The following is a 27,520-nucleotide window of genomic DNA, read 5'->3' on the forward strand; positions in this document are numbered from 1 at the left end:
TAGCTAAACATTCTATATGCACAGGACAGCCTCCCACAACAAAGCATTATCTAGCTTCAAAGGACAAAGTGCTGAGGTTGAGAAATCCTGACTTAGATGTGTATCTTTGATTGGAAGCTACCATAATAACTAGAGTCAAGAACGAATTTCAGAGGACCATGGATTTATGTAAACTTCCAAATTGGAGCATGTTGCAGACAATGTAAGTGGAATAACGGACTCTGACTTCTGTCTTCCATTCCCACTCTTTCCCACTTCCCTTCAAACCTATCCAGCTCTGTAAGTATGAGTGACGTCCTGTGGGGATGTTGTAAAAGGGTTTCAAATATTGGAAGACTGTCTGGACAAGGTGAGCTATTAGTTTCTCTCGACTGAAATCTATGGCTTTTTTTCCTCATAGGAACTTGGTGAGAGAAAAGTGTCATGTGCAATATGCCTTTAAGACTGACAAGGAAAAATAAACTTCTAGTCTCTCTACCCCAAAAGTAGTGTTTTTAGACAAAACAGAAAAATCCTTTAAAAGCTTTCCAATTTACTGAAGTTAAAAAAAAGCAAGTTTTCATTTTTACCATTGAATCCTATGCATCTTGTCAAAACTGGCCTTCCTGGTAACTGGCAAGAAAATAATTTTTCTTTTGGCAGAGGCATTAGGGAAAGTCAAACATCACCGCAAAAATACTACCAATCAATGTACTGTTTGTTCTCAAGGTCAGCACTTTTAGCAAAGATTTCCTGTTCTGAAGTCACCTTGATGATTTAATAAGCAGAATCCAGGAGAACTTATGAGTCACTAGATGACAGCTCCTCCTGACTGATATGTTTTTGATCTGGAGTAGATAATCTTGAAGCTTTCTCTCACGTTTCTAAGTCCATGGTGAGGTGATCCCTTAAACTTTAATAACTCAGACTTATAAATATCTTATTACAAATGAAATGTGGAGGGATATAAAGAAGTCTAAAAACTGTTTCAACTTTGAGGCATACTAATGGCTTATTATTTCCACTCAGCCAGAATTAACTTTACAGAGGTCAGTAGTGTGGTCAATAGACAATCTTTAGGAGTCAAATATAGATGATTTAGCACGCACCTGCTGTTGTTCTTTAAACTCATGCCCACCCTGGGATAATCCCAGAAATACCTCTGTTATATCCTTTTCTCACCCACCCTTCCAAAGAAGCAGAATGTTTTAAAATTCTTTGTTTCTCCATTTTACTGTGTGGAAGGCAAAATCAGAAACTGCCCTAAGGATCCTTGGTTTATTCCCAATCCATTCCTAAGGTGTTTTTAGCTTTGGCTAAAATAATCCAGAGATAAAAATGAGGTAAGGGCCATGGATGCCACTTGTTTATTTCCATGGATCATATATCCTGACTTTTCTATTTGTATAAACTAGAGCTAGAGGTCTAGTTCATAGTAGCCAATGTAGCCCCAAGAAAGTCATGGAAGAACCTCTGTAATGGCAGAAACGTATACATTCAGAAGAGTTCAAGTGATGCAGTGCAGTAAGAGTGGGCCAGTGATTTTGGTGAGCTTCTCTGAACAACCTGATGCCGGTTAGATTTAGGTTAGAATTTCACCTATCATATTCTTTCTTTTAATATTCTTTTTCTAATTTTTTTTTTCTTAAGGGAGGAGAGGCTGTCTTTATAAAATTTCTTTTTTTATGGCTAAACATTATAACTTATTTTGAAAATCCCAGCTTGAAAATTTATGTAATATATATTTGATGATATTTTATCCATATTATGACCCGTACATAAGTACAATTCCTAAAGTGCTTTTACTCAAAAACTAACTTAAATATACAATTATATCTGTTTTCACATTTGGTACTTAAAAAAACCTCAATAGCCAAGAATAGCAGTATTTTGAACTTAACTTTTCAATGCTGAATTTGAATTTTAGATAGTAAAGCTACATACTTTAAGTCTGGAAGTAATAAATTCTATCATTTGTCATAACCTTTCACCTGGTTTTCCAATGTTTGGGCTAATCTTAATGTAATTAATAGGGTTTAGAGTGAGTCATATTGAAGCTACCTGTAAAGAGGAAGATATTTTCTTTGGCAACATTTAATGCCTCAAAAAAATTTTAAAACATGGATTTGGCAATGCTATACTACCCTTGAGTTGTTAGATCACATTGTGAGTTCTTATTTCAAGCTGAGTTTTGTGTAATCATAGATAGCTATTTCTTCCTTAATACAGACAAATAAAATGAAGGTCCAGAAAAATCAATGTTATTTAGTGTAAATTTCTTTGGCATTTAGATATATATATAAATAAAAGATCAAGACTCTAGCTGAGATTAGAGTTGGACGCTTAACTGACTGAGGCACCCATGTACCCTGGCCCTTAAAATATTTTTTAAAAAGTCAGAGTTGCTAACAAGTGATCAAATATAACCTTTTAAAATATTTAATCTTTTCTCTTCCTGATTATTTTCTAATAGGGATGTTAGCAGTGCTTCTCAAGCTCGAGTGGCATCAGAATCACCTTATTAAAACACAGACTGCTGGGCTCCACCAGTTTCCAGTCTGGGAGTCAGGGGGCATAAGAATTTGTATTCTACCAAGTTTCCTGGTTATGCTGATGCTGCAGGTCTGGGATCATACTTTTGAAAACTACTGTATAAAAGCAGAGCAGCAATAAAAGAAAAGGAAGAAGAGAGCTTGGATAATTCATAAACTAGATAATAAATCCTCAATTACAAAGATGTGTGAAACAACAAGTTCTAATTTAAGAAATTCAGTAGCTGAATGATTTCTATCACAAGATTTGTCACTTTAGAAGTAATAACCAATATAATAGGATTACTTGAAACAGGGTTTTCCCCTACTTTACACCGTTTTACTGATGCTGAACATCTATTATTTTTGAAATATTTTACCATTTTATTGATATGTGTTTTCTACAACTGCTATGAGTGCTGCTTTTGGAATCAGGCAAAATATTAGTAAATAATAATGCATCTCACATAATTTGATAGACAAAAATTACAGGTTGCTTCCACCTTTTCCTGCAATATAGTCCTGCAAATTATACTAAAAAAATGAAGAAAATCAGATTCCCACCCACTCTCCTCAGAAGTTTAAGAAAACCAAGAGCTTCAGGTTGTCCCTTTTCACCATTGGATGGCACTGGTCTGTCACTAAGGCAACAGTTGACTCCAAGGTTCAAAGTGGAAAGTAGGCATTTTCAATTTGCCTCAAATAAGTGGAGGCAAAATTTAAAAAAGTGAAAATCAAGTGCTTTGGAAAGTTGTATGAATCTTTTTGGAGGATTATTATCTGTGAAATTAGGGAAATCTTAACTTGCATTTCCACTCTCTCTTTTCTTCCCTTTTTAAAAATAATTCTAAACTTGTAGTGAAACTAAATCAATTATCTAGACATTCAGGCCAGACTAATGACTAACTGGACAGTAAATATTTATTTTAAACAAATGAAATTCAGGTTATTATTCCAGCTTTCCCAAACATAGGAAAAACTTTGACTCTTAGGTTTTTTTTTTAAAAGTTCATACTTTTTTTTAAAATTTTTATTTATTTATTTATGATAGTCACAGAGAGAGAGAGAGAGAGAGACAGAGACAGAGACACAGGCAGAGGGAGAAGCAGGCTCCATGAACCAGGAGCCCGATATGGGATTCGATCCCGGGTCTCCAGGATCGTGCCCTGGGCCAAAGGCAGGCGCTAAACCACTGTGCCACCCAGGGATCCCCTGACTCTTAGGTTTTTAAAGAATACTTCTGTGTCCCAGACAATTAGCTAGTATATAGACAAGGGTCATGTAGATCCTGCTCTGAAGCTTAGGTTAGTAGAAGAGATAGTATATAAATTACTATAACGTAAGGTAGAAAAATTTAATTGTGGGAATGACAGCTGCAAAAACAGCTCTGGGGACCTGGGCAGCTCATAAAAGACAGAAATCACTTTCTGCTAGGGAAATCAGGAGAGATTTAGGGCAGGAAGTGGCACTGGGCCTTCTCTGGCCTTGAGAGGGAGAAGAATCTCTGTGCAGATTGGAAACAGAAGGAAAAGACCCATATCAAAGGCATCATGTGCCAGAACATGGACATTGAAGGCAATGAACAAGAAGTTTGGCAGTTTAGTACCTAGACTATGTTATGGTGGCGAGGAAGAAAAAAGGACAAAAAGTTGTGCTAAGATTCTGACAGCTTCTGATCAGGGATGCTCTAACACTACAGCTCCAGGAAAGTTTTCTGCAATATTGTGTATGATGAAAGGCAGGTGATTGTTTGAACATTAAAGTAATAAGCCAGAGGAGATGGAATGAGGACCAGCACAGGGTAACGGCACGAGGATACACGGGTGAAGAGGTCTATGAGGACACAACTAATCACTGGCAATGTCCTGTGTGGGGAGGACAGGAGAAGGGGTCAGAGGATATTGAAGTTCTAAGTCTGAATGGCTAGAGGTATGCAAATTCTCAAAGCACAGCTTGTAGACATGCTAGGCTTGGATCCTGGGGAGAGATATTAGACAATTAAGAGTAGGGTGCTGTGGCTCAAAGGGAGGCAGGGGTTACACTCACTCTGTCCTAAAGGCAGCACTCTCCCAGCCACAGCTGTCACCAACCACTTGTACTGCCTCTGCCTCCCACTCATATCCAGTATGTCTCCCAGTGATGTGTGTACAGCATAGGCCCCGACTGTGCTAGATCAGAAAAAGAAGATGAGAACTCTTGTAGCTCCCTAGAGGTGAAAGAACTCCTAGTAGAGTATTATGGAAGCAAAGGAAGGAGATATTTGAAAGGAGAGATGATTAACAGTATTAAAATATGATGATTGACCTGGATGTCTTGCCCAATTTCTCAGCTAGCACATTTGGGGTGTAAGGAGAGTAGATCTCTGAGAGAGTGGGTAAGAGCAATTTAATTTAATGTGATATTTTAAAGTTTTTAACTAATTTATTTTTCATTGAAGGATGGATATATAATATTGCATTAGTTTCAGGTGTACAACACAGTTTTTTGATATTTATATATATTATGAAATGGTCACAAAAAATGGTCACAAATCTAGACAGTAAGGAGCTCTCATACAAGTTGTTACAATATTATTGACTATATTCTCTATGTACAACATAGTCTTATATATTTTATAACTGGGAGATTGTATCTCTTAATCCCCTTTGCCTATTTCATCTAACCTCCCAGCCCCCTCTGGCAACCATCAGTCTTTGTCTATATCTAAGAGGTGCTTCTGTTTTGTTTTTTAGATTCCACATATAAAGGAGACTGTATGGTATTTGTCTTTATCTGTCTCACTTAGCATTATATACTCTAGGTCCACCCATGTTGTTGCAAATGGCAAGATTTCATTCTTTTTTTGTGGCGGAGTAATATTTCATTACACACAAGCATACACACACACCACATCCATTTATTGATGGATATTTAGGTTGCCTCCATACCTTGGCTTGCAATGAACACAGGGGTGCCTACGTATTCTTGGATAAATACCTAGAAGAGGAATTGAAGGATTATATGGTAATTCTATTTTTAATTTTTTGAGGAAACTCCATACTGTTTTCCATAGTGGCTGTACCAATTTACGTTGTCTTGGAAGACTGTACGTTTCCAGGAATTTATCCATTTCTCCTAGGTTGTCAATTTGTTGGCATATGAATTGTTCATAGTAGTCTCATGATGATTTGTATTTCTGTGGTATTGGTTTTAACTTTTTTTTTTTTAAAGATTTATTTATTTATTTATTTATTTATTTATTTATTTATTTATTTATTTATGAAAGACATAGAGAGAGAGAGGCAGAGACACAGGAGGAGGGAGAAGCAGGCTCCATGCCGGGAGCCCGATGCGGGACTTGATCCCGGGACTCCAGGATGGCGCCCTGGGCCAAAGGCAGGCACTAAACCGCTGAGCCACCCAGGGATTCCCCTTAACTTCTCTTTCATTTCTGATTCTATTTGAACCCTTTTTCTATTTTTCTTTTTTTTTTTATTTTTTTTCCTTTTTCTATTTTTCTTGATGAGTCTGGCTGAAACTTTTAAGAATTTTATCTTTTCAAAGAATCAGCTTTTAGTTTCTTTTCTATTTTTTTTTAATCTCTATTTCATTGGTTTCTGCTCTGATCTTTATTATTTCCTTCCTTCTATTAACTTTGGGCCCTGTTCTTTATCTAGCTCTTTTTTATTTATTTATTTATTTATTTATTTATTTATTTATTTATTTATTTATTTATTTATTTATTTAAAGATTTATTTATTTATTTGAGGAGGGGGCAGACGGAGAGAGAGAATCTCAAGCTGACTCCATGTCCAGCTCGGAGCCTGCCATGAGGCTCAATCTCATGACCCCAAGATCATGAGCTAAGTGGAAATCAAGAGTCAGATGCTTATCCAACTGAGCCACCCAGGTGCCCCTCTTTTTCTGCTTCCCTTAGGTATATGGTTAAATTGTCTATTTGAAATTTCTCTTGTTTCTTAAGATGGGTCTCTATTGTTATAAAATTCGCTCTTAGAACTGCTTTTGTTGCATCTCATCTCATAGATTTTGGAACATTGTATTTTCATTTTCTTTTGATTTCCTCTTTGATTTCTTCATTGGCCCAATGGTTGTTTAGTAACATGTTTTAGTCTCTGTGTTTGCATTTTTTCCCAGTTTTCTTGCAGTTGATTTCTAGTTCCATCCCACTGTGGTCAGAAAAAAATTCCTGATATGATTTCAACCTTAAATTTACTGAGAATTGTTTTGTGGCCTAACATGTGAGCTACCCTGGAGAATGTACCATGTGCACTTGAGAAGAATGTGTATTCTACTGTTTCTGGATAGAATGATCTGTAAAAATCTATTAAGCCCATCTATTCTAATGTGTCATTCAAGGTCAATGTTTCCTTACTAATTTTGGGTCTAGATATCTCTATCCATTGATGTAACTGGGGTGTTAAAGTCCCCTACATTATTGAATTACTGTCAGTTTCTCCCTTTGTGTCTGCTAATATTTGCGTTATATATTTAGGTTGGGTGCATAAATATTTACAAGTGGTATATCTTCTTGTTGAATCAACCTGTTTATCATTATGTAATGCTCTTGTCTCTTGTTACACCATTTGTTTTAAAGTATTTTTATTGGTATAAGTACCCCAGCCTTCTTTCTTCTTCCATTTACATGGAATATGTTTTTCTATCTCTTCACTTTCAGTCTGTGTGTCTTTAGATCTGAAGTCACTTGTAGGCAGCATATAAGCAGGTCTTGGTATTTTTTATCCATTTAGCCATTCTATGTCTTTGGATTGGAGCATTTAGTCTATTTACATTTAAAGTAATTATTGATAGGTATGTATTTATCGCCATTTTATTGTTTTTGTAGTTCTTTGTTCCTTTCTACTTTTCTTGCTCTCTTGTGATTTGTGACTTTCTTTAGTGTTATTTGGATTCCTTTCACTTTATTTTTATTTTTTTAATAAATTTATTTTTTATTGGTGTTCAATTTGCCAACATACAGAATAACACCCAGTGCTCATCCCATCAAGTGCCCCCCTCCTCAGTGCCAGCCACCCAGTCACACCCCCCCGCCCACCTCCCCTTCCACCACCCCTAGTTCGTTTCCCAGAGTTAGGAGTCTCTCATGTTCTGTATCCTTCCCTGATATTTCCCACTCATTTTTTCTCCTTTCCCCTTTATTCCCTTTCACTATTTTTTATATTCCCCAAATGGATGAGACCATATAATGTTTGTCCTTCTCTGATTGACTTACTTCACAGGTCCATCCATGTCGAAGCAAATGGTGGGTATTTGTCGTTTCCAATGGCTGAGTAATATTCCATTGTATACATAAACCACATCTTCTTTATGCATTCAACTTTCGATGGACACCGAGGCTCCTTCCACAGTTTGGCTATTGTGGACATTGCTGCTATAAACATCGGGTGTCCTGGTGTTTCATTGCATCTGTATCTTTGGGGTAAATCCCCAGCAGTGCAATTGCTGGGCCATAGGGCAGATCTATTTTTAACTCTTTGAGGAACCTCCACACAGTTTTCCAGAGTGGCTACACCAGTTCACATTCCCACCAACAGTGCAAGAGGGTTCCCCTTTCTCCACATCCTCTCCAACATTTGTGGTTTCCTGCCTTGTTAATTTTCCCCATTCTAACTGGTGTGAGGTGGTATCTCATTGTGGTTTTGATTTGTATTTCCCTGATGGCAAGTGATGCAGAGCATTTTCTCATGTGCTTGTTGGCCATGTCTATGTCTTCCTCTGTGAGATTTCTGTTCATGTCTTTTTTTTTTTTTTTTGGATTGTTTGTTTCTTTGCTGCTGAGTTTAATAAGTTCTTTATAGATCTTGGAAACTAGCCCTTTATCTGATACATCATTTGCAAATATCTTCTCCCATTCTGTAGGTTGTCTTTTAGTTTTGTTGACTGTATCTTTTGCTGTGCAAAAGCTTCACTTTATTTTTTATGCATCTATTACATTTTTGGTTTGTAGTTACGATGAAGTTCATATATAACAACCTATGCATATAGCCATTTATTTTAACTTGGTGGTCACTTAAGTTTGAATGCTTTCTAAAAGCATTACATTTTTGACCCTGCCCCTTATGTTTAATGTTTTTGATGTGATATTTATATGTCTTATTTTGTGCCTTCTTTAACTAATTATTATAGAAATGGTTGATTTTACTACTGTTGTTCTCTTCTACCTATCTGTTGCTGTCCCTTTTTGTGGAAGCTCAGTTGACCTAATTTCTAGGTCCCCTTCACAGGGAATTATTTCATATATAGTTATAGATTTGTTGTGCCTGTGGGAGGAAGTGAGATCAGCATCTTCCTACACTGCCATTCGAACCCTCCTCCTAGTTCTATTTTATATTTTTTGGTTTGCATTGTAGGGAACTTGAAAGAATAATGGGATGGAGGTAGTCTAGAATAGAGGGAATTTGAACTCTCTTCTCATCTCATCTCTACCCAAATCTACCCTCTCGTTCTCTAACCAGCCAGGCAGCACCCACTTGACTGATGAAAATTATTCCCATGAAGGGGTGAGACCTAGAAGTGTTTGGCATAGAGTAGGTGTTCAATAATATTTGTTGAATGAATGAATGAATGAATGAATGAATGCATCAAGGCTCAATCAACCAGAGAGATATCTGCATTTTCAAAAGAGAACAGAGATAAGTAAGATGAATCCCTAATTAGAACTTCTCACTATTTGTCTATTACCATTTCTCAATGTGGGTGCTACTGGCATTTCCAATAAGAAAAATATTCATGAGTGACCAATTCTTCTTGAAGGTCCTGAAGAATGCTGGAGGTTTAGCAACCCTGGATTTGAGGTATTATATATCAGTATTATCCTAGGCCTTGTGACAACCAAAATACACCTTCTAGACCCCTCAACATTTTCTTGAGACCCATTGCTCCCAGAGCAACCCTCCTGCCAGGCAGCACTCTCCCTCCACTTTACTCTCTGTCCTTTTCTCCCCTGTCTTTGATCACAATATCCCAAATTTTGGAATATCTCCGTTTAAAAAAAAAAAAAAAAAAAAAAACGAGGAAAAACTATTCCTAATCGGTCACCTACTATAACTTCTTTCTTGACCAAATCAACCAAGATTCATCTTTTTAATTTCTTAATGATTTGAACACCTCCCTAAAAAATGTTTACTTGTTAATTATTAGCCTTTTGTGGCTTTCCTTGGTATCAAGAAGGCTGCACTCATCTTTCTGCATGGGTTTTGTCTCACATTGCATGTTCCAGCTACAATGAACTCCTTTGTTTTTTTTTCCCAAAGAACCATGTACCTTTGTCTTCAGGCCTTTGCATATACTCGTCTCTACTTAGAACATTCTTCTCCCTCCTTCTCTTCATATCTTCTTTTCACTAATTTATAATTATCCTCAGATCTTGGCTGGGATGTTCAGTGCTGGAGCTCCTTCTGTAGGCTCTATAGTATTATCTGTTCTTTTGTCATTACTCTTCTTACTATAACCCAGTTGGAATTTAGCCATTTACTTGTTTACTAGACTATAAGCACCATGAGGGAAGAACATGTCTGTTTTTTTCATGGTTTCCCAATGTCCAGTATTTTGTTTAAAACTGAGCAAGGCAGGATCCCTGGGTGGCGCAGCAGTCTGGTGCCTGCCTTTGGCCCAGGGCGCGATCCTGGAGACCCGGGATCGAATCCCACGTCGGGCTCCTGGTGCATGGAGCCTGCTTCTCCCTCTGCCTGTGTCTCTGCCTCTCTCTCTCTCTCTGTGTGACTATCATAAATTAAAAAAAGAAGAAGTTTAAAAATAAAACTGAGCAAGGCATTACTAAACAGTGGTCGTATATGGTTAGTGTCTACAGTTTCTTTTCTTGTGAGCATTATCATTACCATTAGACTATGATACAAATTCTGGTGTTTAGTTTCTTTTACTCTAATCCCTAAGCTTCACATATAATAAAAATTTCAATAATTGTTAATAATTTGAAATAAACAAAAATAGTGTTTGATAAATACCATTATTTATGGTATACATTTGATACTTTAAGATAACCTTAACTAAGAAAACAATCTCTTATCATACATATATGGACTATATGTTTGAAAAGTATTATTTAGCTCTTAAAATTTGTGGCACTTTGAAAAACAGGGGGGAAAAAAGCTGTGATTAAAATATGCTCAAATTGATCTAAAGCTCATTTATTATTTCTACAAAGGTTTTTGACTTTTCCTACATTTGGCAGTTTAAAAAATACCAATCCCTATTCAATGTGTAATTTTTTCCCCTATAAATATTTGTATGCTTCCTTCATGAATAATCTGTTTTATAAAATATAGACCAGTAATTCTCACTCTTATACCTGTCTGATAATTAGATTAACTGCAAAGTTTCTATCATACATATATCTGGGCCTCAACAAGGGGATTTTAATTTAGCTCATCAGGAATGTCTAGTGACTGGGAAGAATTTGGCCCAAATGAATGTGCATACCTTTTTATATGATACTTCCTTCTAAGTGTATTATTAAGGAAACTTCTGTTAACAGTTGATATTTCCCCATAACCTATTAATTTTTAGAAATAAAAACGAATGTGAAAGCATGTATTTCTAAAATCCCTGGATATAACGGATTTTTCTTATAGGCTTCAATATTTATCACCTAATTTATACTTGAATTTACTCTAAATTCTATTATCCAGTTGTATATTACAACTCAAGCAAAACTCCAATGTTACTGATAATTTATAGACAGTTTAACCTATTTATTATGGGTTGAACTGTGTCTCTCAAAAAAAGGCATGATGAAGTCCTAACCCTCAATGTCTCAGAATGTTACCTTATTTGTAAACAGGGTCTTTGTGGATTTAACCAAGCTGAGGTCATCAGTGTGAGCCCTAATACATTACAACCCATATCTTTATAAAAAGGGGCAATTGGGACATAGACTCAGAAATGTGCAGAGGTAAGATGATAAGAAGAGATATAGGAAGAATGTCATGTGAAGCTGGAGGATAGCAGCGAGGCATCTAAAAGGCAAGGAATGCCAGAGATAGTTAGCAAACCACCAAACACTAGAAGAGGCAAGAAAGAAAATCTACAGATTTCAGAGGGAACAGGGCCTTGCTGACATCTTGATTTCAGACTACTAACATTTAGAACTGTGAGACAATAAATTTCTGCTGTTTTAAGCTACCCAATTTTCAGTACTTTGTTTCAGCAGCCCCAGCAAACTAATACACCAGTAGGTATTAACTGTTCATAATATGATTTGTTATCACTGAATCCTTAAAACGTAGTTTGATTTTTTAAAGCAAGCTTAATTAGTCAAAGGCCAAATGGAGGCAACCATCAGAAAATCTGTAACCGGAGTGCCCTCTTTAGCAGTCTGGTGAAGTCTATGGATCCCTTCTCAGAATAATATTTTGAAATCTATAAAATTAAAAAAAAACCACTGGATTATGAATGGAATTCCATTCCAACATTGAAATGGTTGTCAGAATTTAAGAAACACCAATTTGTGACGCAGTGATATAATGCACTTCATTATCAACCCATTAATAATAAAATCTAGAAGTCTATTAGTGATGGGAACAAATGGTATTTTCAGATAACTATAGTACAATGTGACAATATTTGTGAAAAAGTCACAAGTACTGCTAAAGCTGACGCAGTATCTTTCTTACACTAATTTAAAGAAATGCTATATTTCAGATAGAGATGAATAAACACAGATATGTAATTTATTCCCAGCCATGTCTAAGGACCCTTTGAATTCTATCTGTGCAGTACTTGGTAGCTGGTGAATCCCAGGTAAAAACAAAAAACCCAAAACAACAACAAAAACAACAACGAACTGCTGAAGAGGAAAGACTGTCAGGAAATTGTTTCTATTTCCATTTTGATAGAATTGGCCTAAAGGACTCTGTGATAGTTGTGTGGGTGCCACTCAGTATCTCCTTTCTTGTGTGTCTCCCTGAACTGCAGAGGAAAGCTAGAGACCACAGGTCATAGACTCCCTTGCAGCTAATGTTCTAAGCATGATTTAAGTTCAATCAATCAGCATTTATATAAGATCTGAAAGAAGGAAGTGAAGTAAAATCTGTATGTATGCTGTTTTTGCTGGTGAGCCTAGTATGTAGGATGCAGTTGGGGTTTATTACTATTCTAGTGTCTATTACTCGATAGTGGAGGCCAAGAGGCAGGGTCCTGGCACATTTAGTTGGCCATGCATCCTAGTAAATGTGGCATGGTTCTGAACCTGGCAGCAAAAGTAGCATTCAGATCATGGCACTTTCTGCACTGTGGGATTGGCTGTATGGCTTGGAAGTCCTTACTGACAACAAAATGAAGTCTGTTTCCTCAATCTTTCTTACACTTATGCCCTTTCTTTTCTTATCAAATTAATTCCCTGAAATACATCCCTTTTACTTTAACTAGCTAGAATAAATTGTTATCTGAACTCCCGACCCATACAGAATACAATTTACATTCCCTTCTATAAAAGACCCATTTCCTCAAGAACTCTGACAAAGGAGTTGTTTTCCATTCTTTACCAAAAAGTATACTTTCAACTTCAAACACCCTGAGGGCAAAATGCTGAAATGCCCACTTTTCTTTGACCAAAAACAAATTTTTCAAATTTATATCACAAAAGCATAATAGAAAATACAAAGAATAGTTCAGAATTTGTTCCAATTCAGCTAGTTACAATCACGTCATAAAGAAGTATTGCCTAATAGAGTAAAAATACAGGATTGCTAAAACAGAAAATATACATAAATTATTAGCTATTTCTCCATAAACATACACGACTTGGCCTAATTGCCATACCATTTGAGAATTAAGGCAATTATGTTCCTACGTGAAAGGAATTTAGGGCAGCCTGGGTGGCTCAGTGGTTTAGCACCGCCTTCAGCCCAGGGCATGATCCTTGAGTCCTCAGATAGAGTCCCATGTCAGGCTCCCTGCATGGACCCTGCTTCTCCCTCTGCCTGTCTCTCTCTCTCTCTCTCTCTCTCATGAATAAATAAATAAAATCTTAAAAAAAAAAAAAAAGAAAGGAATTTAATATTTAACCCTCAAAGTAAGCTAGGTGTTATGTTAGCTTGGTATTCTACTTAGCCAGGAGGTATCACAATGAGGTAAAATTAGTTACTCTCTAATTCTGGAGGCCAAAATGAAAATCCTAAATTATAATAGAGAATTTTTATTAACAAAATGAACTTGACTGGGCAGCCAGGGTGGCTCAGCGGTTTAGCGCCGCCTTCGGCCCAGGACCTGATCCTGGAGACCCGGGATCAAGTACGGAGTCGGGCTCCCTGCGTGGAGCCTGCTTCTCCCTCTGCCTGTGTCTCTGCCTCTCTCTGTGTCTCTCATGAATATACAAATAAAATCTTTTAAAAAATGAACTTGACTGAAAATTACCTCCATGACTTGGGCAAAATGAAATGGATAAACACTGCAGGAAAATGAATTGGTGTGCCAAAGGTCTGGAGGTCTTACATAGTATGCTATTCCAAGTGAGATTTCACTGAAATCCCTAGATTGGGTTAGTCATGTTTTTTTTTTTTTTTTTTTTTGCTTTGTTTTTCTGTGATATACACACAGACACAAAGCAGGAAAAATGCATATTAGTATAATTAACTAATATCAATAATATGTAGACATATTACTATAAAAATAAATATACTCTATTTGTCCATTACAATTCTGGGAGAAAGAGAAGGTAATCTTTTGGAAGTTAGAACTTTACTTATTTTTTTAAAAAGATTTTATTTATTTATTTGAGAGAGAGAATAAGAAAGAGCGAGGGAGCAGGGGAAGGGGCTGGGGGGCGAGGCACACTCCCTGCTGAGCAGGGAGCCAGATGGGGGTGGGACTGCATCCCAGGAAGCTGGGATCAGGACCTGAGCCAAAGACAGACCCTCAACGCACTGGGGCCACTCAGGCACCCGGGAAGTTAGAACTTTATTTAATACAAAGCATGAACTTGTGTGGTTTTTGTTTTTTTTTTTTTAAATCTTAACCATTACGTAAGAAAACGGAGTACGACATTTCATCTAATGTCTCCGAACGAACATAAATATTTAAGTCTCCGGAAGGTGAACCCGCACTTACATTAGGACTGTCACTTTATCAAAACCCAGTCAACAAAACCCCATAAATCAGATACATTTCTTAATCGTGTATAATTCCTTTACTGAACAGAAGGCAAATATATCTAAAATCCAATTTGAGGGCAGCCCGGGGGGCTCAGCGGTTTAGCGCCTGCCTTCGGCCCAGGGCGTGACCCTGGAGTCCCAGGATCGAGTCCAGGTCGGGCTCCCTGCATGGGGCCTGCTTCTCCCTCTGCCTGTGTCTCCGCCTCTCTCTCTCTCTCTCTCTCTCTCTGTGTCTCTCATGAATAAATAAATAAATAAAATCTTAAAAAAAAAATCCAATTTGAGCACAGAAACCAAGCATAAGAAGCGTAGCTCTAGTGGGCCAACATTATTTTCCAGGGGTTCAAGCCCTTTTCGTTAAGAACTTCCGAAAAGCCAGTTTGACTGAGGCTCGGCACTTGGATTTTGTCACCTTTTAAAATGAAAAAAAAAAAAAAAAGAACCTTCACGCTGTTACATAGGTCTATTATCTTTAACACCCGGAAATAACTTCAGAACACCAAACTTTGCGAGCTTGAAGTTCAAACGATCTTCGGGTGCGTGACTGTCACAGTAACCCGCTCAAGTGCATTTTTTTGCAAGGCCGTATTTGGAGCCCTTGCGTTCGTTGCCCTCTGGGAATAAAGAAAGGCGTTTCCGCGGCCTCCCCGGCTCCCGGCTCCCCGGCTCCCGGGTCCCGGCTCCCGGCGGGCGCACTACCTGCCCGAGCCCGCCTCCATGTTGCCCGTGGGAGGGAGAGGACTGCGAACAAAGCCGCGGCTCCCGCAGCGGTGCTCCGAGCTCGCCGCCCCCGCCCCCGCCCCCGCCCCCGCCCGTCACAGCCCCGAGGCGCTAGGGCCGCAGCGACGCGGCCCGAGAGGCAGAACGTCCGGCAGGTTCCCACACGCCCGCGGAGACCCAGCGGCTTCCCGAGGCCTCGGGCCCGAGCTCGCCACAGCCTGCCCGCCTCCCTGCACCCCCGGGCGCAAACCAGGAGCGCGGGGCGCCGGGCTCCGCTCGGGCCGAGCGAGGCGGGCAGGTCCGGGCGCGACTCCGGCGCCCCCGCCCGCGCCCCCGCCCGCGCCCCCGCCCGCGGGCCGCACTCACCAGGACCAGCAGCGCGGCGCCCTCCGCGTTCCGCGCCATCGCGCCCGCGCCCGCGCCCGCGCCCTCGCCCTCGCCCCGGGCCGCTCGCGCTGCTCGGCGCCGCCCGCTCCCCCGCTGCCCGCCAGCGCGCCCGCAGCGCCCGCCCCGAGGGCCGCTCGCCGCCGCCCCGCCCCGCCCCGCCCCGCCCGGGGCGCGGTGCCAGGTGCGGCCGCCGCGGGAGAAGCGGCACCTGGAGGCCGCCCGAGCTGCCGGCGCTGAGGTGGGGATTCCTCGGAGGAGGGGGAGGCGCGCGCTGCACGCCCGCCCCTCGTCGCACTCGCACCTGGGGCCGTGACGTCCCCGGGCCGGGGACTTTGGGGGGCAGGCCCCGCCCCCTCCTCTCGGGAGAGAGTGGCCGGCACCCGGGAGGCTCGGCCCCGGCCTAAGGGCAGGCAGACCTGGCTCGCCGCCGCCGCCGCCGCCGCCGCCGCCGCCGCCGCCCCGGGGTCCAGCGCTTGGTGAGCGTGCGCCGGCCCGGGCGCCCGTGGCCTCCCTGCACCCGGCAGGCGGGGGGTCGGGGAGCGGAGGCCCCCAGCTGGGTTTAGGTGTCTGGCTCGCTCTGGGACGGCGTCTTGCCTCTCCCCGGCGCCCTGCAGTGCTTCCAACAGGCCTGCGGCTTATCCGGTTAAGGGAGAAACAGAAAAATCACCGACGGTCTAAGCGGACACTCCTTTGACTTCTTGTTGACTGGACACAGCTGGGAAAACATTCTAGGGGTGTTGGGGGAAAGACAGACTCTTCGATACGACTCGCAAAACCTCTTACACAAAGCACAACCGGAATCCTTGCGCCGGTAGTTACCGGTGGTGGGACCTGCACTACCTCTCTTTGTTCTTGTGCACAGAGATCCCACGTCTGTTAAGTGGATCGATAGCGCCCGACACATAGGGCTGCCGTGAAGCCTTCTGTGGTGTTTAGTACCTCAGGTTCCATAAATGTAGCTGCTAGTAGTATAATTGTTTGCTGCAAGTGTAAATGTGAATGAAGTTGAATTTGAAAAAAAAAAAAACAAACAAAGACGCTCGGGATCCCTGGGTGGCGCAGCGGTTTGGCGCCTGCCTTTGGCCCAGGACACGATCCTGGAGACCCGGGATCGCGTCCCACGTCGGGCTCCCGGTGCATGGAGCCTGCTTCTCCCTCTGCCTGTGTCTCTGCCTCTCTCTCTCTCTGTGTGTGTGACTATCATTAGATTAATTAATAATTAATTAATTAAAAAAAATAAAACAGAGACGCTGGAATCAGCACCAGGTTAGGATACCTCTAAGCAAGATTAACAGTTGTTGGAGTAGTGGAAGAGCCTGTGAGATTATAAAGGGTTGGTTGGCATGCCGCTAGGAAGGGAAGTTTGGCATTCAAGGTGAACAAAATAGCAGAGTTCCTTCTGTGGTCAAAAGTGCCCTTTTGTTCTTCTCCGGTTTATCCTGCCCTTTTCTCCCCAGCTCTGATTTTGCCAGTTTTTCGGATCCAGTACAGTTGGCCTCTCCTCTTTAGTCACTTTCTTCCCTGGCCTCCAAGGTCCACTTCCTCTTTGAGTGGAGAGAACCACATTCTTCTCCTCTGTTTGTTTAGGGCTTAACTGCTGAGTGACTTTTCGCAAAGTACTATTTAAGTGTTAGCAATTCAGTTAGCAGAGGACTAAGTATCCAGGAAGGGCTTCTCTTTAGTTTTCCACTGTTTCCAGTGCCTAGAACAGTGTTGAGTACCAGGGAGACTCTTAAGCATTGGATGCATGATTAAATCGGGAGGGAAGTATGTCTTCTAGTTTCCATTCCTTTTTCTTGAGCTTAGACGTGGGTGGTAGCACCTTGGTGATAATTCTCATTCCCCATCACTATGGGAAAACTCCTAAATGAGCAAGACAGGCTTTACCAAAAGCCTTTACTTTCACAAATCAGCCCTGGAGACTATATATAAATCCTATCTAAAATTAGTGCTCTTGCACCTGAGTCCTATAGGCAAGTATTTATGTCTCATTATTGAAAGTTTGGTTTCTGTTTAGTGATGAAGATAATTGTAGTTTCCAGAGTGAGAAATAGGTAATGCAAAGTTTATTTCTGTTGGATTGTTCGTCTCTCCCGGAGGCTGACGAAGTCAGTTTCAGTACTGTAGTATTCTATAAAACATGTATTCCAAGGCTTTGAGGGAAGGTGTCAGTGCATGCGCTATCCAGTGCCATTGTATGTCATCCTTGAAGTAGTTCTCCTTTAAAAATTCTGAAACTTATGACTCAGTGAGTTGAGGGCAGTTGTTGAAAGTCAGATGAAACACAGCTCTAGCTCCTGACTTCTTTCTCCTGGCATGAGAGTAAATCTATTTTATAAATCTCTGTACATAGGAACAAATACCACTACCAACAAAGCACTTGATTGCTTTAAAAAAAAAAAAGATTTTATGTATTTATTCATGAGAGACAGAGAGAGAGAGAGGCAGGGAGGCAGAGACATAGGCAGAGGGAGAAGCAGGCTCCTTGTGGGAAGCCCGATATGGAACTTGACCCCAGGACCCTGGGATCATGACTTGAACCAAAGGCAGATGCTCAACCAGTGAACCACCCAGGTGCCCCTGATTCCTGATTTCTAAATCATAATGTATGGCCTTTATAACAACAAAAAGTGGCCATCGTGGTCAAGAGGCTTACTTACAGAATGTCTATTGATAAAGCATATGTAGATAAAAAATACGAAATACCTTTCACATAATGTGAAAAGGGCAATAAAAGGAGGAATCTCTTTTCTGGTTTAGCTCCACTCATTTACTCCTTCATGTACTCCTTCACAAACATTTAGTTTGTCCCTACTCACCAAACATTTCATTTGCATTTTATTGGAAATACAAAGATAAATATTTCTTCATCCCAAGAAACAAAAATAGATACTTATGAAATAACTACAGAACTTACAATCTATTATAAACACAGTGGTAAACATATATGCAGGGTATAATGCAAACCTAGGGAAGAGAGTCTTAATTCACAGTGAGGACATGATATATTAGATAGAAAAGGCTTTCGGTGGGGACTATAGGGTGGTGTGGTGAGCTGATTCTTAAAGGATGAGTAATTGTGAAGGAGACACTGAATCTGGCAGGACAGAGTAACTCAAAACATAGACACTGTTAGTGGAGAGTCAGGAGCTTCAGATTTCTGTGAAGAAAGCATTATTTTAATCACATTAACACAAACAAGGGAGTCAGAAGTAAAAGCTTTTTTTTTTTTTTCCCCAGTGAGATGTTAGAGGAATATCCAATTAGAAAAGTCTAGCAAGTAGTTTGAAATGAGAAGGAAAACATAATTTCAGGTGGATTTAGGAGGTAGAAACAGTCACCTAATTTTCTTTCTTTCTCCATCCATTTCTTATTGTCCACCACCCTGTTAAATATTTATGCCTTTTGAGTTCTCTCCTTTCCTTCTTTTCTTCTTCCTTGGTACTGAGTATGTATGATCTATAGGCGTTCTCTTTGTGCAAACCTGTTACAGCTCTCTCTCCTAAGCTTCAAACATGGGAATACTACCGTTTGGATATTTCATGGGGATCTCAAAGTACCATAATCATTTTGGATAACAAACTAACATACAGAAAAGATTTCTGCAGTCCCTCTACACCTCTCCAATTCAAGCTTGCAACTTCCTCATATGCCTCTCACACACCTTGTCAATTTGGCCACCCAAGCCAAGAACATGAGAGTCATTCTCAATTCTCCTTGTTCCATGCTCTCCACCTCCAGTTAGTTACCTTTCCCTTCATTCTCTGTGGTTCTTTTTGAAATGATTCATACAACCTTTGTAGCAGCAATCACATTGTGGCTAATGGTGATTTCATCCATGTCTGCTACTCCACCCATTTCTCTCTCTCAAGACTGTTAGTACTTAGAAAGCATATTCATAGTGGCCCAGCCCCTTGTAGCCAGCAAATATTTGGCGATTGATAAAGAATTGTTGAACTTAGCCCACATACTAGAAGGAACTAATTAGAAGTAAAAAAAACAAAAACAAAAACAAAAACAACCCACAGCATTAAAAGGGAACATGTTTGAAATGTACACTGTGAATGAATTAATGGTGGATCTAGTCAGAAAATGTTGGTCTGTTGGTTTGTGTATGTGTGTTTTCCCCAACCATACTGCAGCTCAAGAACAGAAGGACAGCAGATGGTGATGCGGGTTAGGGTTGCAGGGTGGCCTGGCTGATAGTTAAGAGATATGTCAGTGTATATAATGAAACTGAATGTGGCACGAGGGGATGAGCAGGAGCCAAGCTGGTGGAGTCTAGGGGCCAGTTGAGAAGATAGTGTATTAGATTTACATTGAGTATGGAAGAAGGAGAGAGGATCACTTTTCCTTTTAATCCTGGGGAAAGAACTATGGTCCTTTTCCACAGATGCCCAGGCATGAGTGACATCACAGACACTAGAGTCAGAATGTTGAGATTCTCATGGACTTTCCAGTTAGATGGATCAAGAGCCACCTTCAACTTGGGCATTGAAAAAGGAGAACTGGCTGACTTGGGGTGGAGGATGACTTTATTGCCTTTCTGAGCTAGAATTTACAGACTAATAATCAAAGCCTACCGGACTGCAAGCCTTGTGGTCTAGCACAGAGAAGCCAGCACATCCCTAATGAACAGTCACCACGTTCTGGGGCAGGAGCAATCAGCCCTGAGACCACAGGTGTAGACACCAACACCCTGAAAGAGTGAGAGAGCCCCATGCAGTGAGTCACAATGTCTAACTGAGCTATTCCCCACAGGCTCCTCCTTGTGAGTCAATATAGGAGGACTGGCTATTTGGATGCAAACTCCCTGAACCAAATGGCTGAAGGAAATCCTTATCCTTGTTCACAGGGTGGAGGAGAATTAGTGGAGGGTGCTACAATTTCAAAATAGTATTTGGCTCAGCCAAGAGATTTTTTTTTTTTTTGAAATAAATCACACTAGTTTTAAAATGTGATAGGACTATAATAATGCTGGATCCCAGTATGCACAAAGCAGCAGTTCAGGTGTCTAGGAAACCTCAGTAAGGCTCTGAGGTCCCGTCAGATGCTCCTTCTCCCCAGTTATGGACATCTGGAATCGTTTAGCTGAATGTTCTCTTGGCTGTTCCACGCATTGTACAGGGAAGGCGGCATGTTAATCTCTTTCAGTCATTTACACCATAGCAGATACCGCAGATAGACCAGGCATGCTCCACCTTGGAGCCTTTGTGCTCTCCATTCCTTTTCCCTAGAAGGTTCTGTCCTGACATGTACAATGTTTTACCCCCTCACTTTTCACTTTTTGCGCATCTCAAATATTACCTAATCGGTGAGGCCTTCTCTGAACGCTCATTTACAAATCAAATTACTCCCACCCCTAGAGATCCCCATGCCCCTTCCCTGCTTCATTTTCTTCCTGGCACATCACAATCTAAAAGACTGTGCATGTATGAATTATCTGTTGCCATTTACTAGAATGTAAGTTCCATGAGGATGGGGTGTTTTCTCTGTGAACTGCTGCATATTCAGCACCTAGAATATTGCCTGAGCCTTTGTAGATCTTCAGTAAATATTAGTTGAATGTGTAAATGAATAAATAAGTGAATACATCTTTGAGGTTATTTTGGAGGCTAGAAGGTGTGTACGAACATCCGCGTGTGAGTGTGCCTTTAAAGTGAGAGTAAAGGGAAAGAACAAGAGACAACTATATTCCTGGAAGGATGTGAGTAAATGTCCTCAAACTAAGGTGGGAAGGCTGGTTCACTGTGGACGAAATCCCTCTCCCTCACCATTTTACCAAGAATGGGTCTTGCCTAAGGCTGCCTGAACAGTGTAAAGTGAAGAAGTTCAGAGGCCAATGGAGAACATTTCTGCATTCTTTAAGACTCCCTTCCTTGCCCAAGGGACAAAGTGCAAAACCATAAACAATATGGAAAATCTCTTTCCTTCTGGAGGTGAACAAAGCAAGCATTCATTAACAGAAGCGTGACACTTGAGAACGTTGATTTTATCTACCCAACTATCTTTTCTTTTTTCTTTTTTCTTTTCTTTTCTTTTTTTTTCTTTTTTTTTCTTTTTTTAAATAGGCTCCACACCCAATGTGGGGCTTGAACTCAGAACCTTGAAATCAAGAGTTGCGTACTCTGTTGACTGAGCCAGCCAGACACCCCCAAACTACAGTTTCTAGAAAAAAAATTTTTTTTTCCAGAATAAGTTTCTGGCTTTAGTTTTACCTCGGGATTTGTTTATGGGAATTCTTGGAAAGATAAGGGAAATAGCACTGGCTGGGGGAGATAGGGGGAAAGCATTTGGTTGTTAGCAGCAGCTCTGGACTGGAATCCATCCCCAGCACGACAGGACTTGCAGGGCTTACCAGGCAGGCATGGGAGTGTTTATTTACTGAGGGTGTCAGGCGAGAGCCATCACACTGACTCAGTGTGACTAATGAGCCTATGGAGATACACAGAAAAAAAACCCTCAGAAGACAGAAAAGAATATTGATTTCATTCATTTGCACGTGGACAAGGGATGTTCATATGTGTAAAGAAAAAGTGAAAGAAGCAATTCAGTGGTTTTGGAGAGTGAACTTGGAAGTGCAACACTGATTGTTAAAGATCTTTGAAAATAATCTGGAATGATAATTATAAATACTTGAGTAGAGAGGAGCAGAATCTTAAAAATAGTTAACAACGTTCATTTTAAAGAAAAACCAGGATTTGAGGAAATGAAATCACTCATTCTAGTTACTTTTCAGAATTCATCATGGTGAGTGGTGGTTTTTTATTTCAGTACCATGCCAGTGGATGTAGTAATTTGTTAATAATCAAGCTCTGTAATTTGTGAATGATTTACTTGTTAAATGATTAGAGCACATTTAAAGTTATTCAATAATGATGTTACTTACTTGCATTTTGACTTCCATCTCTGTGGAGAGAGTTGATTCCAGCTGGGAAGGCCAGCACAGCCTCAAGATGATCTTGTGCACAGGATGATGTGAGCTTGCAAATGTCATCTGTCATGGAGAAAAAAAAATATGGGGAACCACTGCTTTGGAGGACATGTTTACATGAGCTGTGCTGACTAAAAGTTATAATGGTGTTCTTGAAACCCCCGGTTAGATATTGTGAGTGGCAGATATGTCTGTGCAGTAACTTCATTTTTGTAACAAAAGTAATTGAAAATCTCTTGATATGATGAATAATAATTTAATTAACGCAGTTACATCTATATACATCAGGGAATTGGAGATTTGAAGCAGTCTTTCAGATATAAGAAGAGAGATTCAAAATGTTTCTAGTGCCTGAGCACTTTAGGAAGATGTTTGTTTTTAAACCTGTTTTATTTGAGTTGGACAATTTTTTTGTTTTTGCTTAACGTTTTTTGTTTTGGCAGTGGACCTAATTTGAATTTCATCTCCCTCTCTAGTTCCCACTTAGAAATTTTATTAGACAGAAATATGTTCAAATGCTAAGCAAACCAGCTTAGCAAAATGTTGATACAAAAAAGGCAATGGGAAAAATTGTTCTTGATAATTTAGCTTTAAATATCGCAGTGATATTTAGCTTCTCTAAGGACATTTGTGGTTAACGATTTTTTTAATTCATAATGGTCATTATGAACATTACTATATGCCTTGAAAGTAGACCTCCTGTTTGGGCAATTGTCTGCTAATTTATTATGACATTTTTTTTTCCAGGTGGACCGTTCTTAACTTTTACTGAAAACAATATCTGAATGATGTCATACCTTTGGGAAGAGTCACACCCATTTCATGTAGAATCAGCTACAACAGAGGTAAGTCAGTTAACAAAGACTTCTTGTGACTAATTCTTCTATGGGTATGAAAGAGGAAGAGAGTGTATCATCATATTTCTTAATTTTAGGATTAGAGCATTCATCTGAAGTAATCAGGGCATTTGATGACAAGTCAACAAATTAAGCAGAGCAATATTACAGGGAAGACTTAGAGGTGAACAAAGAAAAACCCATGTGAAAGCTCATGTAAAGAATTGCTTTATGGTTCATAAAAGTGCCATTGTGAGTTTCCATTGTTTGGCACTGTGGGAGAATCAGTCTATACCTTGAAATTTTCAATTGTTGGAATCTGAAGTCTACAGAGTATGGTTTATTGTTCTTTATACCTTGGATTTCACTTCAAAAGTATGGATAATCCATCTGCAAAAAAACAGCAGAGGAAGATTGTGGCTTCTAGGTTTTCAGGAATAATAAGTTGGTGGGACTTCTATGGAATATTTTATTTACTTTTATTTCTTAGAGACTAGATACATTAGGTCAGTTGATCAGAATTTGAAACCTGAGTCCCAGGTGTGCTCTGTGGTCATATGGACAGACGTCAAATAGGTGATTTGAGGGACACTAGAAAGTGTCTATGCTTAAAACACCTCACCTCCTGACCTATGACTTTTTTTTTCTGACCTATGACTTAATAGAATATCACTTTGTTTTCTAAGTGAACAGATATTCTAAGTATTAAAGATATATGCTCGAAGGAGAAATAATGAAGTGCTTTGGTGATTTATACTTTATTGTGAATTAACTTATCAAACAATTTAAAAACCTATCAACTAGTTATGGTCAGCTTTTTAAAGGAAGCAGGAGGTAGTGATTATCAAAACATTGTGCATATCATGTTCTAGAAATAAGGTAAAAAAAAAACATGCCAAAGAAAAGACAAATTTCATTTCCTTCCATGTTATGTTGGGTCAACTAGCTTTTGCACATAAAACTCTTTTCCACTTGGCCAGCAACTTGGCAGCATATATTAGATAGAGACTGAACATAAAGTGTGGTCTCCTTTGTGTGTGGAGTAATTGCTATTTTATTAGTGATACCTAACATATAAATATTACTGGAGACTGGGTTAAGAGCACCATCCCTTTCATGCTAATTTTCAAGTAACATTTTTCCCCTCAAAGTCACCTGGCTGCCCTATTCTACTTGGTGGAAATGATGTAATTAGAACTCTTGGGGCAGCCCGGGTGGCTCAGCGGTTTAGTGCCGCCTTCCGCCCGAGGGTGTGATCCTGGAGACCTGGGATTGAGTCCCATGTCAGGCTTCCTTCATGGAGCCTGTTTCTCCCTCTGCCTGGGTCTCTGCCTGTCTCTCTTTCTGTGTCTCATGAATAAATAAAATCTTAAAAAAAAAAAAAAGAACTCTTAGGGGGCGCCTGAGTCGCTCAGTTGGTTAAGTGTCCAACTCTTAATCTCAACTCAGGTTTTGAACTCAGGGTCCTGAGTTCAAGCTCCACATTGGGCTCCATGCTGGGTGTGGTGACTACTTAAAAAAAAAAAATAGAACTCAAAGGGAAATAAGAGCTCTCCACTCTGCCCTTTTCCAAGGAAGCTCAACTGAAAAGTTATAATAATTTGGTGATCCTCATCATTTTGGCCATATAATAGTTTTTTTCAAATATTTATTTATTTATTCATGAGAGACACACAGAGAGAGGCAGAGACATAGGCAGAGGGAGAAGCAGGCTCCTTGCTGGGAGGAACCTGATGCGGGACTCAATTCCAGGACCTGGGGATCATACCTTGAGCCAAAGGCAGACGCTCAACCACTGAGCCACCCAGGTGTCCCAAGGTAACAATTTGATATGAATTGAATTCTTGTCTCTCTTTGCTTGTGTTCAGAGGAGTTTCCAGTGCAGAGTGGCTTAAACAGACCAACCTTGTGAATGAGGCAAAATATTAGTGAACAAGAAATATTACAGTGGAAGTTTGGAGTTGCAGAAGAGAATTAACCTGATCAATTCCTAACTCTACCTTTGATCAACAAGTTCCTTTTCAGCCAGTTTGATCATCTGTAAAACAAGGCTTTGGATCAGATAATACAAATGTTTGGAGTTTGCATGGTTTCAGAGTTTGTATGTCAGTACTCTTTGAGTGAGTTCATTTTGAAGATTTAAATTATAATAATAAAAACAATAAAAAATAACAATCTTCATGAGCACTTACTGTGTCCTAGGTGCATTCTCATAACTTCTTTACAGAAACCTTATTATGTAGGGACTGTTATTTCCAAAATAGTCCAGAGAGGTACAAAGAGGTTAAGTAACTTGCCCAAAGACACACAGCTAGTAAATGGTAAAGCTGGGGTTTGAACTCAACTAGTTGTCTCCAAAGATTAAACTTTTAACTGTTAATTTAAAACACACAATTAAAAAAACAAACCACATTAAAAAATTCAAATTTATCTTTTCTTAATCATTAAAACATAATACAGTTATTTGACTAATAGATGGAATGACATTTTATAATTTTCTCGTAGGCCTTTGAGTATTAGCTTTAATTTTGTGCAAAGTCGAGCAGATTTTCTTTCCCCGACAGCTCAGTGTTTCCTATCAAAATATTCAGCAACATCTCCTGACTTGTTTTTTCAGTAGAGACATCCTTTCCTAGCAAGAATTAGCAGAAGCATCCATAAGCATGTGTTGGCTTGTTCTGGAGGCTCTGGTGTGAAATAGGGTTGCACAGAGTAGAAGAGCAAATGCCTTTGTTGTTGATTTGCCTCTTTGAAAGAATTTCCAAAGACCAGCACAAAAGAGGATGTTTCAGGATCCGAGAAAGTGTAAAGAGGAAGAGTGGCAAGTTAGAAAATCAACTTATCTTTCAACTGTAGCAGTCATAACTTGTGGGGAAAAATTCAGAGCAATTTATAACAGCTGAGAGGAAGAGGGAAGATTCAGAAAGAAATATTGTCAGAACTTATGAGACTGTGTGTTTATTACATGTTAAATTTTTTGTTAAACAAGAAATTGTACATAATTAATGTGTATAACTTGATGTGTTTGGAGGTAAGTACACACCCATGAAACCATCACCACAGTCTATGCCACGAACCTATTCATCCCCTCCAAAAGTTTTCTCCCTCTTATTTATTATCATCATCATCATCATCATCATCATCAGTGCCAAGAACACTTAACATAAGATTTACCCTCTTAGCAAAATTTAAGTATATAATACAGTGTTGCTAACTATAGGTTCTGTGCTGTATAGTAGATCTCTAGGACTTATTCATCTTGTCTAAATGAAACTTTATGCCCTTTGACTAATACTTGCATTTCCTGTGACACAGTTTTCCACTAAAGTTGTGGATGTTGGCCCTGAATGAGAATAATTAAGAGTTTGGTAAAACAAGGTCTTTTCATTATGCCTTACCTAAAGAAAATTAGGTGGAAAATCTAAGTGGTTCTTTTCTTTTTACTAATAAATCTAGAGAGCAGACTCTGCATGTAGAAACTTTGTATCTGCAACACAAACCAACCATGCCTGGTCCGTGGATCTGGTGATGGAAAGACACTGCTTCAATCAGCTACACCAAGCTACTTGCTTATCTGAGGCGTGTGTGTATGGGTGTGTGTGTGTTTTACCTCCAGGTTAGGGCCACATAAATCACTGTCAACATAGTTCATTGGACATGGAAAGACATGACTCACATTTTGTGTTTAAATACTCATTTTTGGCTTAGTGACAATGCCTTTTTGCAGGAGTGGAAACCATGTCATTATCCCATTTATATAAATACAAGATTACCTGATTCTGTGCTACTTTATAATTAACAGAATTCTTTGCAATCCTCTCTTGATTCTATGAAAGAATATAAATACTTCCCTTGCCTTCTGAGGCAATGAGGACATACATATTCTTTCAGTATCAGTGTTTTTCTTATATTAGAATTTGACGCTCTGTGTTTTCACACATCATTTACTGTTTGCTAATTTAATAACAAATTCAGGACACAGAAAACATCAGACGTTGCGAGGCA

At 39.8% G+C, this 27,520-nt stretch overlaps 1 protein-coding gene and 1 long non-coding RNA gene across 3 annotated transcripts in view; one reads left to right on the top strand and one right to left on the bottom strand.

Annotated features, from left to right (window-relative positions):
- Positions 1-23,436, bottom strand: part of DSG2 (desmoglein 2) — a 59,738-nt gene extending 36,302 nt beyond the window's left edge. Inside the window, exon 1 of one of the 2 annotated variants that reach the window (XM_055324558.1) lies at positions 22,635-23,436. In XM_055324558.1, coding sequence (XP_055180533.1) covers positions 22,635-22,742 — 108 coding nt within the window. In that variant the 5' untranslated portion in view covers positions 22,743-23,436. Of the gene's footprint in view, positions 1-15,724; positions 15,818-22,634 lie in introns of those variants that run through there. The other variant, XM_055324559.1, reaches the window with a different exon arrangement.
- LOC129509131 (uncharacterized) lies at positions 15,902-25,946 on the top strand. The gene is made up of 3 exons (XR_008664273.1): positions 15,902-15,983; positions 23,427-23,524; positions 25,384-25,946. It is a non-coding gene; the product is annotated as an uncharacterized LOC129509131 (long non-coding RNA).
- The last annotated feature ends 1,574 nt before the right edge of the window (positions 25,947-27,520 follow it).

Source organism: Nyctereutes procyonoides, unplaced genomic scaffold, assembly GCF_905146905.1.
Source record: "Nyctereutes procyonoides isolate TBG_1078 unplaced genomic scaffold, NYPRO_anot_genome, whole genome shotgun sequence".
Lineage (NCBI taxonomy): Eukaryota > Metazoa > Chordata > Mammalia > Carnivora > Canidae > Nyctereutes > Nyctereutes procyonoides.